Source organism: Sarcophilus harrisii, chromosome 2, assembly GCF_902635505.1.
Source record: "Sarcophilus harrisii chromosome 2, mSarHar1.11, whole genome shotgun sequence".
NCBI lineage: Eukaryota > Metazoa > Chordata > Mammalia > Dasyuromorphia > Dasyuridae > Sarcophilus > Sarcophilus harrisii.
Genome location: NC_045427.1, coordinates 143,995,267 through 144,007,467, shown reverse-complemented (window position 1 = coordinate 144,007,467; position 12,201 = coordinate 143,995,267). Strand labels below are relative to the sequence as shown.

Here is a 12,201-nt window from a genome sequence, read left to right as displayed (position 1 = left end):
TAAAAATTTCTGGCCTATAGTTAAGAGAATACTGAGATTGGAGTCAGAAGACTGGATTCAAATCTCAGATCTGTCAATATGTGCTTGAGTTTCCTAATTTTTCTGTTGATAGGGTTTGGATAGATAAATCTCTGAAGGTCCCTTCTAGCTCTTAATAATTCTCTTATCCTAAGTCTATAAACGCCTACTTTCTAAGTTAGGTTGCTGTAGTTTGACATTTAGATTCTCAAATGATACTTCCTACCTAGGCTAGATATTAATACATCCCACTCTTAGCAAGGGTTTTGTTGGGGCTGAGGGAAAATAGGAATACAAGCATACTCTTGGTATTGATCTAAAACTATACCTCCAAAATTATTAAAATGTGCATATCCTTTGACCCAGTTATATCTGTCCGTGTATATATGTCTTCATACCAAAGAAATCAAAGGAAGAGGAAAAATACAAATACTTATAGTTCTTTTCAGGGTAGCCTGTCAGGCAGGCTCAGATCCCCTGCAGGTAAGAAAGGCACTAAAGAGTGCCCTGAAGAGACTTATATGATCTGATGCTAAAAGTGAGTAGAACCAAGAGAACATTGTACACAGTGGCAATAAAATTATGTAATGCTCAACTGTGATGAACTTGGCTCTTTTCAACAATGAGGGGATTCAGGCCAGTTCCAATGGACTTGTGATGGAGAGAGCCATCTGCATCCAGATAGAATTGTGGGGACTGAGTATGGATCACAACATAGCATTTTCACCTTTTTTGTTGTTTGTTTTTTTTTTTCTTTCTCATTTTTCCCTTTTTGATCTGCTTTTTCTTGTGCAGCATGATAAATGTAGAAATATGTATGGAGAAATTGCACATGTTTGGCATATATTGGATTGCTTGCTGTCTAAGGGAGAGGTAGAGGGAAAGGAGGAAGAGAAATTTTTTGCGAGGGTGAATGTTGAAAATTATCTTTGCATGTAATTTGAAAATTAAAAGCCATTATTAAAAATAAAAAAAAAAATTTAAAAGAAAGATCTTTAGCAATCAGAAAAAGGCTAGCCCAAGAGAAAGGCATGAATTTCACTGATTGACTCACAGCTTTTTTCATGATAGTCAAGTTGGAAACTAAAGGAGTATTGTCATATCAGGAAATGGCTAAATAAATGTGGCACATGAATGAAATAAAATATTGTACTATAAGAAATGACAAAATGAACCTTTTCTATAGGAAGTTGGGAAGACTTCTTTCATTTGATGCAAAATGAGTTCAGAGTAGGAGAACAGTCTACACAGTGATAAACCACAAGTACAAAAGGGAGAGGAAACATCACTTTCTGCTAGAAAAGTAATGAACTTAACATTCAAAGATATTCATTTTCTGAAAAGACTAATGTGAGATTTATTTTGTGGAACTATGCATGTATGTAAGACATTTATTTTTCAGGTTTAAAAAAATTAATAACATTCTTTGTATACTCACCACAGAAAATAAATTTAGAAGTTTATGAACTAAATAGCTTGGCTCTTAGGTCTCCTGCTTCTGAAATGTTTTCCATAGTTTAAATCTGACCTCAGATACTTACTGGCATTGTGACCCTGGAAAAGTCACTTAATCTGTTTGCCTCAGTTTCTTCAACTGTAAAATGGGGATTAAAATAGTACATACTTTCCTAGGGTTTTTGTGAGGATCAAATGAAATTATATTTGTGAAGTGCTTAGCCTGGCATAATAGGCATTATATAAATATTATTATTATTTTGAAAAAGAAAATCCACAAACTTTCAGACATGGACATTTTTAATATTAAAACTTTTCTTAATGCACATGTACCAAAGCAAATACAGTAATTTCATTTATAGCTATACATTTAGATAAACCAAACATCCATGGTTTATATACACATTGATATAAAAACTATACTTTTTTTTTACATTTGATACAATTTCCAGTGTAAAGACAAAATTCAAGGGAAGAAGATTGCATTTACAATAAATAGCATCATGACCTGAGACCATAAACCTGTATGCAATCTATGTAGTTCCCTTATTGTAGGGTAGTTTTCTAAAAGAGGGAATTTACCAATAAAGAGCTACTTATCACATAGTGAAGTGAGAGTGCCCTTTACATGGTTTTTACTAGGGTATAAAACTTAAAAATTACCTGAGTCAGAAGGAAATAACTATGGAATAATTGATCTTTCCAAAGACTTGCAATGCAATGACTTTCTGCTCATCTGAGCCATCAAGCCCAAAGAAAGACTCTTACTCAAAGACTCTTGAAATATGTTTTGTTAATTTTCCCTTCCATGCATTTCTCCCTGAAGAAACCACCCTAACCTCTATCGCCCAATAAGCAGTCAGACTTTGTTCAGGGATAGAAAAGAGAGTTTCCCTGGGAAGTTACCTAAGACCAGTTGAAGCTGTATAAACTTGATGAATACACAGCAGTCTATCCCAACAACTGTATGATGGGGTCATTGGTTGTTCATAACTAGCAAGATTCTTAGAAATGTTGATATCCTATAGCTTCTCAAAATAAATTTTAAAAATAGTTTTTATACAGCAAGAGATGCTGGTGTAATTTTATTTATTAATTTATTGAGAGCTATAATCTTTTCCTCCAAGACAAAATTCTTTTTCTCAGCACCTTTCTGCTTCTGTTCAGTAATCTGGAGAGCTTTCATTAGGTGAGCATTTTCCACATACAGGTCTTTCAGCAGCAAATCAGATTTTGCATTCTTTGCAAACTAGGAAAAAACAAACAACATATATTACTGATCGGATGTTCTATTCTGTGATCCTACATTAGATACATTTAGTACATGCTTGATAAATAAATGTACTTAGGAACCCTATATACCATACTATATTTACTTAATAACACCATAACAATGATCAAAAATTATTTTAAAAAGTACTAATTTACAAGTATTTTTTCCTTACCACAGTAACAATTGTGATCCTCAAACTACATAATATGGAAAAACAGGAAAAATTTTGATTTTTAATATAAATTTAAAAAAATAAAAAGGCCAGATCAATGAGCAAAAAAAAAATACCCTTTCTAATTAACTGAAAATTCTTAGATGTGCCAGATAACCTTCTTGTATAAGAAATAAAATAAAACCAGTATGCTTTATTGCTGGCCTGAGAAAAAGTGTTATGGCCCCAGGAACACGCATATTTTTATTCATAATGCTGTGTTAAGTTTATTATATGTTAATGACAAAGGTCCTACTCTTATGTGGGCCACTTATGCTATCAGAGCTCAAGATCTGAAGGTCCAATTAAGCTGGAAAGATTTTGAGTTATGGAACTGGTCATGGAATCTGCCATCTCAGGCCTTCCTAAATTTGGAGAGGTTCACCATCAAATCAGCCACAAAGTGATGGATTTTTTATCCAAAGCAATTTTTGAACATATACTAATTCACAGAGGAGTTGTGATCTACATTAGTTGCACAGATACCCACACTGATGAAATCCCAAATTCTTGAAATAAGAGGGCATCATAAAAAAAAACCAAATCTACTGTTGATAAGATCCAAATACAATTTTTGTTTATAACAATATCAATACCAACCTTTAAGTACTGGTCATGTTCAACTTATGGGGGTATAGAGATATACAGATACATATATACAGATACATATAGATACACAAGGACTAAGTGCTTATACAAATATATATTGCTCTACATAAACTGGGTTTCACGAATTGGAATATAACTTGAAGGATCTTATAAAAAAAAATGACCTTTCACATATTCAATGCCCACATGCATTTAATTTATCCATAGATGACTACAGATGTGCAGAGATATATCCTTAACCTGGGCAGTCTTAACCAAGGACATCTCCAAATGATCCAAAACATAGCACTTTGAGAACAGTGCCTTACACAGTAGATGCATAATTTCTGTGCCACTTAATTGAAAATAACAACAAAACATAATAATAATAAAACTCCTTCAATTTCTTTTAGAATTTTGATTTACTGAACCACTTACAGTCAACAACATTTTGTTGTAGTTATTTTTCAGTTGTGTCTAACTCCTCACATGACCCCATATGGGGTTTTCCTGCTGAAGATATTGGAATGCTTCACCATTTCCTTTTCTAGCTGATTTTACAGATGAGGAACTGAGGCAAAAAGGGTTAAATGCTTCTTCCACAGTCACACATCTAGTAAGTATCAGAGATCAAATTTGAGTTCATGAAGATAAGTCTTTTTGACTCCCAGAATCAGCATTCTATTCACTATGCCACCTAGATGTCCCTAGTCAGCACCATACCATGTCACATTTGATTGCATTGCATACTGTTCTTGTTTTATATAGGGATATCTCGTGTTCCTATCTCATAAATCTGTTAAAAGACAAGGACTGTGTCTTCTTTTGAATCTCCTGCTGTGTCTAGAGTACAATACTGCATAGGAGCTGGATTATTCAGTACTTACTGATTTGACTTTTATTTTCATTAATTAGACAGTAGCTTTTCTGTTATTTAAAGGTATTTGGACATTCTGGAAAATGATTAATAATTCAATCTCCTCTCATATGTAGCCAAAATAAATGAGCTTACACTGAATATTCTTTAGTTCCCATCTTAACATCATTCTCAAAAGATATTCTTACTTTTCAAATCTTATTTTCTTGCAAGAAAACAGGATGGCACAGGGGAGAGAATTTTAGATTCATAATCAGGAATAACTAGATCCTGAATCTGATACTTATTGTGATAGGGGACCATTGGCAAGACATTTAACCTTTGTGTTCTTTTAGCAGTTCCCTAAGTCACAGACCTGATGGATTGGGGTTGGGATCTGTAATGATGGGCAGACTTCCTATATAAGGAGTTTTCCATAAATATATTTGCATATTTATATATTATATATAGTATATATTTATATATTAAATATTTGCATATTTATACATTTCTTTTGTCACTAATTAACAAGGGTTTAGCCACAGGGCCATAACTTTTCTAGAATGGAATTCTTAAGATATCATCTCTTGTCATTTTGTAATGAAATATCTTGTTCATACTTTGGGTTCTGATCTCCTGATTTCCTGCCTACTGTTCTTTTCTCATGGCTCATATTGAATGTCTAGGATACACATATTGATTGAAGAAACAGGCCAATTTTAAACTGAACCGCCAAGTCCCTGGCTACCAAAAAGTATTCTCTAGCATAGCCCCAGGCTCAGCCTTGCTCTCACTGCATTGTGACAGCAGTCTCCTCTCCAAAATAGCTAAATATATATCTATCATTTGAAAAAATACTCATTAAAAAAAGAAGCAAACATAGAAATGGTTAAAGCTGGCTTCACTTACTTGCTCTTTCAACTGTTCCACTTTTTCTTGCAACAGTATTTCCATGTTTTTCAAACTCATTTCCACCTCCTCCACTCTCTCTTCCATGTTTTTAAGCCGTTCTTCATGCTGTTCCTGTCAGAAAATTTGCAAATCATTATTTTAATTTATAGTGGAATGACATTGCTTACATATTTCCAAATAAAAAGCAAATCTTGAGTATCTGAGGTATATATCCATATTTAAATATAGGTTTGAAACTATATGCAGTAATGCTTTAGAAAGATGTTGCATTGGTAACTTATCTTTTAAAATATAATAGAGTGTGCCAAAATGTCATGCAAATATTTCCTTTTAAAAGAAGAAGCAGATAGTGAATAGATAGAGTGAATAGAGTGCTGGAGCTAGCGTTAGGAAGAACTGAGTTCAAATCGGAACCAAGATACTATGACTCTAGGGAAGTCACTTCATCTTTGTCTTTCTCAATTTTTTCAACTCTAAAATGGAGATACTATTACAGTTCTTCCCTCCTAGGGTTTTTGTGAGGATCAAATGAGATAATTGTAAAGCACTTGTTGCCTAACACACAATAGGTACCAACCATCTAAACATCATTTTTTTTTTTATTTAAGAAAACAGAAACTGATCATCTAGCATATTATTAAAAGAACAGTTTGGAGTTAGAAAATATAATAAAGTTAAGATTTTTATAATTAATGATTCTTAAGTAATGGGATTTCCCGTAAGAGACTTATAATTCAGGAGGTTTTTCAGTCAGGTTGTCTTTACATTTAGTCTAAATTATTCTATCACTTAGCAGGGGTCCTCAAACTTTTTAAACAGGGGACCAGTTCACTGTCCCTCAGACTGTTGGAGGGCCGGACTATAGTAAAAACAAAAACTTTGTTTTGTGGGTCTTTAAATAAAGAAACTTCATAGCCCTGGGTGAGGGGGATAAATCGTCCTCAGCTGCCGCATCTAGCTCGCTGGCCCTAGTTTGAGGACCCCTGACAGAGAGACAGTGAGGCATCATGGATAGAGTTGACCTTGAAGCCAAGAAAACAAAGGTTTATGTTCTCCTTCTGATACATGTGGCTATCTGACAAGGACAGTTCACTAAAACTCTTGTTTGCTCTAAGCAACTTTCTAAGATCATAAGTTTAAAATATATTGAGAGTGTACATTGATAAAGGGATTTTTCTCATCTGGAAGTTTTCTATATGATCATGCCAGTTGCTATCCCTCTTTCATTATTTAACCATAATTACTTGTAGCCAACTATTTATAACATTATTCTTTCTCTTTGTAATTTATGTTTTCTAATTATTAGAGCCTTCTCATATTTTAAAACCTATCTCAAGTCTCTCTTTCATGAAGCCTTCCAAAATTTCTGAGGCAGACCCTGATTATTTCTACTTCCTCTAAATTCCTGATAGTACTTATTGTGGGCACCATTCATTTGACAAGCATGTAATGCCCTGAAATATTTCTTGTATTTTATTTAATTGCTATTTATTTCTTAGTGATATTTTATACATGTCTATGTCCAAAAAGAAAAAGGGAATAGGTTTGCTTTACTGTCTGTCTGGTCACACCACATCTAAAAAACTAAAAAACTTCAATTCTGGCCATATCTCAGAAAGGATTTTGAGAAGCTGAAATGCACCAGAGAAGGTACCCATCGTGGTGAGGAGACTCAAGGAAATACTATACAAGATTTTATTTAAAGATTTTTTTTTTCAGAGGCAAATCTCTGTTAGAAGCTAAAGTTAGATTGCTTTCAGCTAAATAGAAAGAATGGAACTGACTGCTTTCAGAGGTAGAAGGTAGCCCCTTACAGTTTAATTGCCTTGTTTCTCTTTGACTGCCTCTGCAGAAGCTTTTCTAGTTAATCCTGGGAGAAACCGATTGCTTATAGCATACTGTAAGTCACATTCAGTACTCTATTGACCAGCTCTCTGTCAGCACACCATCATCAATCATCTTCTGGATTTCAGATAATTAGCACCTATTGGCATTAAATCTGTCCTGCTTTGTTTTTACCCTTCTCAAAGAGAGCACAACTTTTTACTTTGAATCAACTATAATTTTTTAAACTAACATGAGGCTACTAACCTTCTGCTGTTCAAATCAATTTAGGGAGAGAAGGGGAGGGAAGAGTCCAGATCTGTGGTTTAATCAGTATGGGGAAACTTGTAGGTGTGGAAATTCTGCTTACTGATGGAAGATCAAGAATTTATCCACAATTTTAGTTTCAGAAAGTTGACTGGGACATTGATGTATCCTTAGTCAAGTACTCTGAGGCAAGACTTGAATCTAGATCTTTTTGATTCTATCAACTATTCTTATATCTCTCAAGAATGATCTAAAAATATTCAATGAAATTAAGTCAAACACAATCCCCTAGATGAGATAGCAGACCTTAAACTAGAATGCTATCATGTATGTTTCTTCTGAATACCATTTAAAAAGAAAAACAACTAAATCTGTTACTGTCCTTATGACCATACTAATTTTGCTAAGCAGATTTTAAGTCATGATTCCACAAGAATCTTTTACTATCACTGCTTTTAACAAATATACAATACATAACATACTTATGTGTCCTCTATCTACTCTTAATTTTTTTCAAGAAATTTTGAACCTATAAAGCTACTAATAGCATTTGATTCTATAAGCATTTAGAAAATCTAAAGTTTTTTTTTTTTTTTTTTTTTTTTTTTTTAGAAAACTGACACTGGACTACAAAATCATCAGAATAGTAGATTAAGCATTAGATTTAGAATCAGAAAGATCTGAATTTAAATCTCAGATGAGACATATAGACTAGATATATGATCTTAGATAAGCATAAGCTTCTGCCACTTTTTGACTCATTTCCCTCATCTATTTCACAAGGAACTGTAAGATAGTATAAATCTATAAATTCCAACTATAAATTTATGATTCTATGACTAAATTGTATGGTCACTTCTCAAACCACTCCATGTCATGTTTCAAAAAAATTTTTTCAATACTAAAAGATTTGTGGTTTCACTGATGTGCATACGGGTTGCAACCTCTCCATTTCTTGGTAGATTATTTTCACTTGTCCTTGTGATCAAAAGCATTCTCACCTGGAGCTGAGCTCCTGATAGTGAGCATCTTTGCACTTAGGCTGGTTCTTAGACAGCCGATATACACAGTCCATTCCTGTGCCCATACTTGAAGACTTGAAAGTAAGCATGAAATAGTGGCAAAAGTGCTAGACTTGACATTAGGAAGATCAGGGATTGATTTCTACATTTAAAACCGTGTCACTTTTTTTAAACCATTTTATTTCTCCATTTTATTCCTCAACTGGAAAATGAAGTTAGCAATATCTGGAGCATTTATCTCAGAGTTTTGTTGTAAGGATCAAGTTAATTTATGTAAATTGCCTTATATGCTTTGAAATATATAACTAGCAGTTATCACTATCATTAATATTATATTGAGGCATCAAAATCATACTTTAGGGCAGAGATGTTAAATAAGCATTTGGCCCACAACACTCCTGAGTTTTGGTTAAATCAGATTAAAATATAATTGGGGAATATTTAACAAAATAAGTAAAAATACAACAAAATATAGATAACATTGCTATGTAGTCAATATGCTGTCTTCAGGAATCCTAATATACAGTTTAGTTACTCTGTTTCAATTTGAATTTGGCACTACTGCTTTGAGGAAAGGCATTCAAAACCATGATTTTTTTTTTTTTGAGGCAAATGGGGCTAAGTGACTTGCCCAGAGTCACGCAACTAGGAAATGTTAAGTATCTGAGACTGGATTTGAACTCAGGTTCTCCTGAATTTAGGACCAGCATGCTATTCACTGTGCCATCTAGTTGCTCCTATGATTGCATTTTTTAAAAAATAAAGTTTCAGCATTATTCTTCCACTCAGTAGTTCCCCAATGCCTACTGAATAGAGTCCAAGCCTGGCATCTGTGACCCCTCCATTTCCAATCCCATCTCATACTGTTCTCTCTATGCATCCAGTGTTTGTGTCTACTTCACTGTTTAGAATTATTTGGCTACTCTTTGACTTTTTTGATCTTTGGGCCTTTGTTCAAAGTGTTCATTTTATCTTAATCCTTTCTTCTCCTATCTGTATCCATTCCAATCTTTCTCTTTCTTCAAGATCTAGCTTAAATGCTTCATCTTCCATGAAGATGGAATCTTTGGAACCTCCCCCACAAGAACCTTTCCATACTTTAAGCTATTTGTACATCTTCACATGTTACATACCATTATAATTATAAAGGTAGCCTGGAATAGGAATTACAATGCTGTGCTTTATGCATGGAAGATCTTGCTTCAGTTATTATCTCTGATACTAGCTATAGAAACCTAGGTGACTCACTCAACCCTCACGTGACTAAAGCAACTTCCAAGGACTTATCTTCTAAGCCATAAATGTTTATGAATTGCAATCTGTGTGAATGGGAGGAAATCCCATCTCCTATGAATTGTGTCCAATTCTTTTATCTCCAAAACTAAGCAACCTATAGGCGGAGGCCTTATCTTATTCATTTTGTCATACAGAAACTATTATAGTGGTTTGCATACATTTAGTCCCCTAAGAGTAAAAGAGTAAATGCAGAATGGATAAATGGATGTTGAATGTGTGAACATCTCCCCAGTTGTCCATTATTTGTACCATCACCACTCCCAGTAAAATGCACAAAATTTAACAGAAGTAAAATTCATTTCTTTAAGACCCCAGAATAATATGTTAGACAAATCTGTAAGTTCATGTTTTGTAAATATTCCCTTATCTACTTTTTGCCAATAACAATTTTTGCATGGTCTCTATAACTTCTTAATTAGCCAAATTTCTGCCCGTCATTTTTCTTATTAAAGACAGATTTTTAAAAAAGGAGTTCAATATCTTATACATTTCAGTATTATCTATACTTTAATTTCCTGCCTCATTTATTAGCAGATATTTTTTCCTAAGGAGAAAATAAATTTATTTTTCTTCTCTCAGAAGAACTATTTTATCCCGCTCTTTTCTTTGCAAGTCTCCTTTACCCAGTATAAGAACTAAATTCATTTGCTTTCGTTGACTACTTCTCTATTTCCAATGTACACATTTCTTTCTTGCCAAACATTTTTGGTACACAAAGGATGTGGCTAGTGTCTGATTGATTCATCTATTTTGTTCCCTCCATTATAGATCAGCTCATGTTCCTGGTTTTTTAAATTGTTATTGAGATTACATAGTTTTCCTGTTTACCTTTTTGAATACAAAACTCAATTTTTGTAGTTAGGAAATTCTTTTTTATAACTGATCCAAACCTAACATATTGCAGCTTTAAACCGTTCCTGTCACATCCAAAATACAAATGTAAAAACTGTTAATACTGTTTTTACCTTAATTTTATGAACCTGAGACAAAATAAAATGAAAGACAAAAAGGTTAATTTCTATATCACAGATACCCCCCTAGTTCCACCTCAACATTCTACCCCACCAGGAATCCTCAACCTCAATAGAATAAGACATAGATTTGGGATATTTGAACATTTACTGAAGCTTTCAGAAAATGGATGGGGAAAAGATTCAGCTTTGAGTTTCTCTTGAGGCCTTAAGTCTCAAAGGAAGATAATGAAATCTTAAAAGCAGTTTAAATATAATTATTTGTAACTGTGTTTTTCCCACTAGGTCATGCCACAAAAAAAAAAAAAAAAAAACCTTCATAAAATCCAACATTTTTAGAAAAGCATTCAAAAATCAATCTAATTATGGGCTGGAATTCTAAGTAGCATTAAAAATCCATTTCTCAAAATAATTACACAAGTATGTCCTATATCAGATTACTTGTCTTGGGGAGTGGGAAGAATGGGAGGAAAGGAGAAAAAATTTGGGATTCAGGTCTTACAAAAATTAATGTTAAAAATTATTATTTACACATAATTGGAAAACACAAACTACTATTAAGTGAAAAAAAATCCACTTCACAAATTAAGGAAGAATTGGGAGAATTTCTTTTAATCATACTATTTCCATAGATGTCTCCTTCTTTAGTACTTCTCCCCCTCTCTTTTCATCTCTGTCTCTATGTCTATCTGTCTTCTATACACATTTTCAATTTAATTCTAATGGGTTCTACTTTAATTATGGCATCATCAATGCCTTTGTCTTCACTTGTGGATATTTCCTTAATATAGATAATTTTTGTTATTTGATTTTTTTTCATTGAAATAACCATGTCTTTCTCTCATTTTTTTTCTTTCCCTTTTACTTATTCATCTCAGATGTCTAATTCCTGCTTTATTCCTAATTTCTAGTTGTAATAAAATCTCACTCTGCCATTATGTCTTCTTGGGCATAACCTTTCTAATAGTAGTTGATCTCTTTGATACCCTTTCCCATTTCTGGAGATCCCTGGAATACCAACATCCATATTAAAGCAGTGATCACCTTTCTTTTTTTACTTATCAATTACTCACAGTAATATAGCATGTAAGCAAATTATAACGTTTTCTAGCACTACAGCCCTATAGTATTCATTCTCATCTGGGACAGTTTTTTTAATACCCCTATAATACTGGTTTTGATTATGAGAATCCAGAGGTAAAATATACATTAGTGAAAACTCTTTTGAGGCAAAGATCCCTAAAGGTTTTGTTTTGCTTACTTTTAAAAAGAGGGGAAGGCTTTAGGTATATGTTGTGTTTTTTATAAAGATTCATAGGAATTCATTTGCAAATTAATTACAATTCTTCGCATTCCCTCCATTGGTTGAACTATTGGAGAAGCCTAATTTAAAAGTATCTTGGTTTTGAAAAAAAAAGATAAATAAACCATGAATTTTAATAGCCTTGCTGCCCAAATATAATCAGTTACTTCTTAAGCTTGCCTGCTCTTTGAACAGCCTTTAGAAA

General features: G+C 33.3%; 1 protein-coding gene across 4 annotated transcripts in view; it reads right to left on the bottom strand.

Moving 5' to 3' along the window:
* Positions 1-1,754: 1,754 nt before the first annotated feature.
* The window catches only part of NINL (ninein like), a 153,475-nt gene continuing 143,028 nt past the window's right edge, over positions 1,755-12,201 (bottom strand). For all 4 annotated transcript variants that reach the window (XM_023494828.2, XM_023494830.2, XM_031951004.1 and 1 more), the window contains 2 exons: positions 5,311-5,424; positions 1,755-2,722 (listed from right to left, as the gene is read on the bottom strand). In XM_023494828.2, coding sequence (XP_023350596.1) covers positions 2,531-2,722; positions 5,311-5,424 — 306 coding nt within the window. In that variant the 3' untranslated portion in view covers positions 1,755-2,530. The remainder of the gene's footprint in view (positions 2,723-5,310; positions 5,425-12,201) is intronic.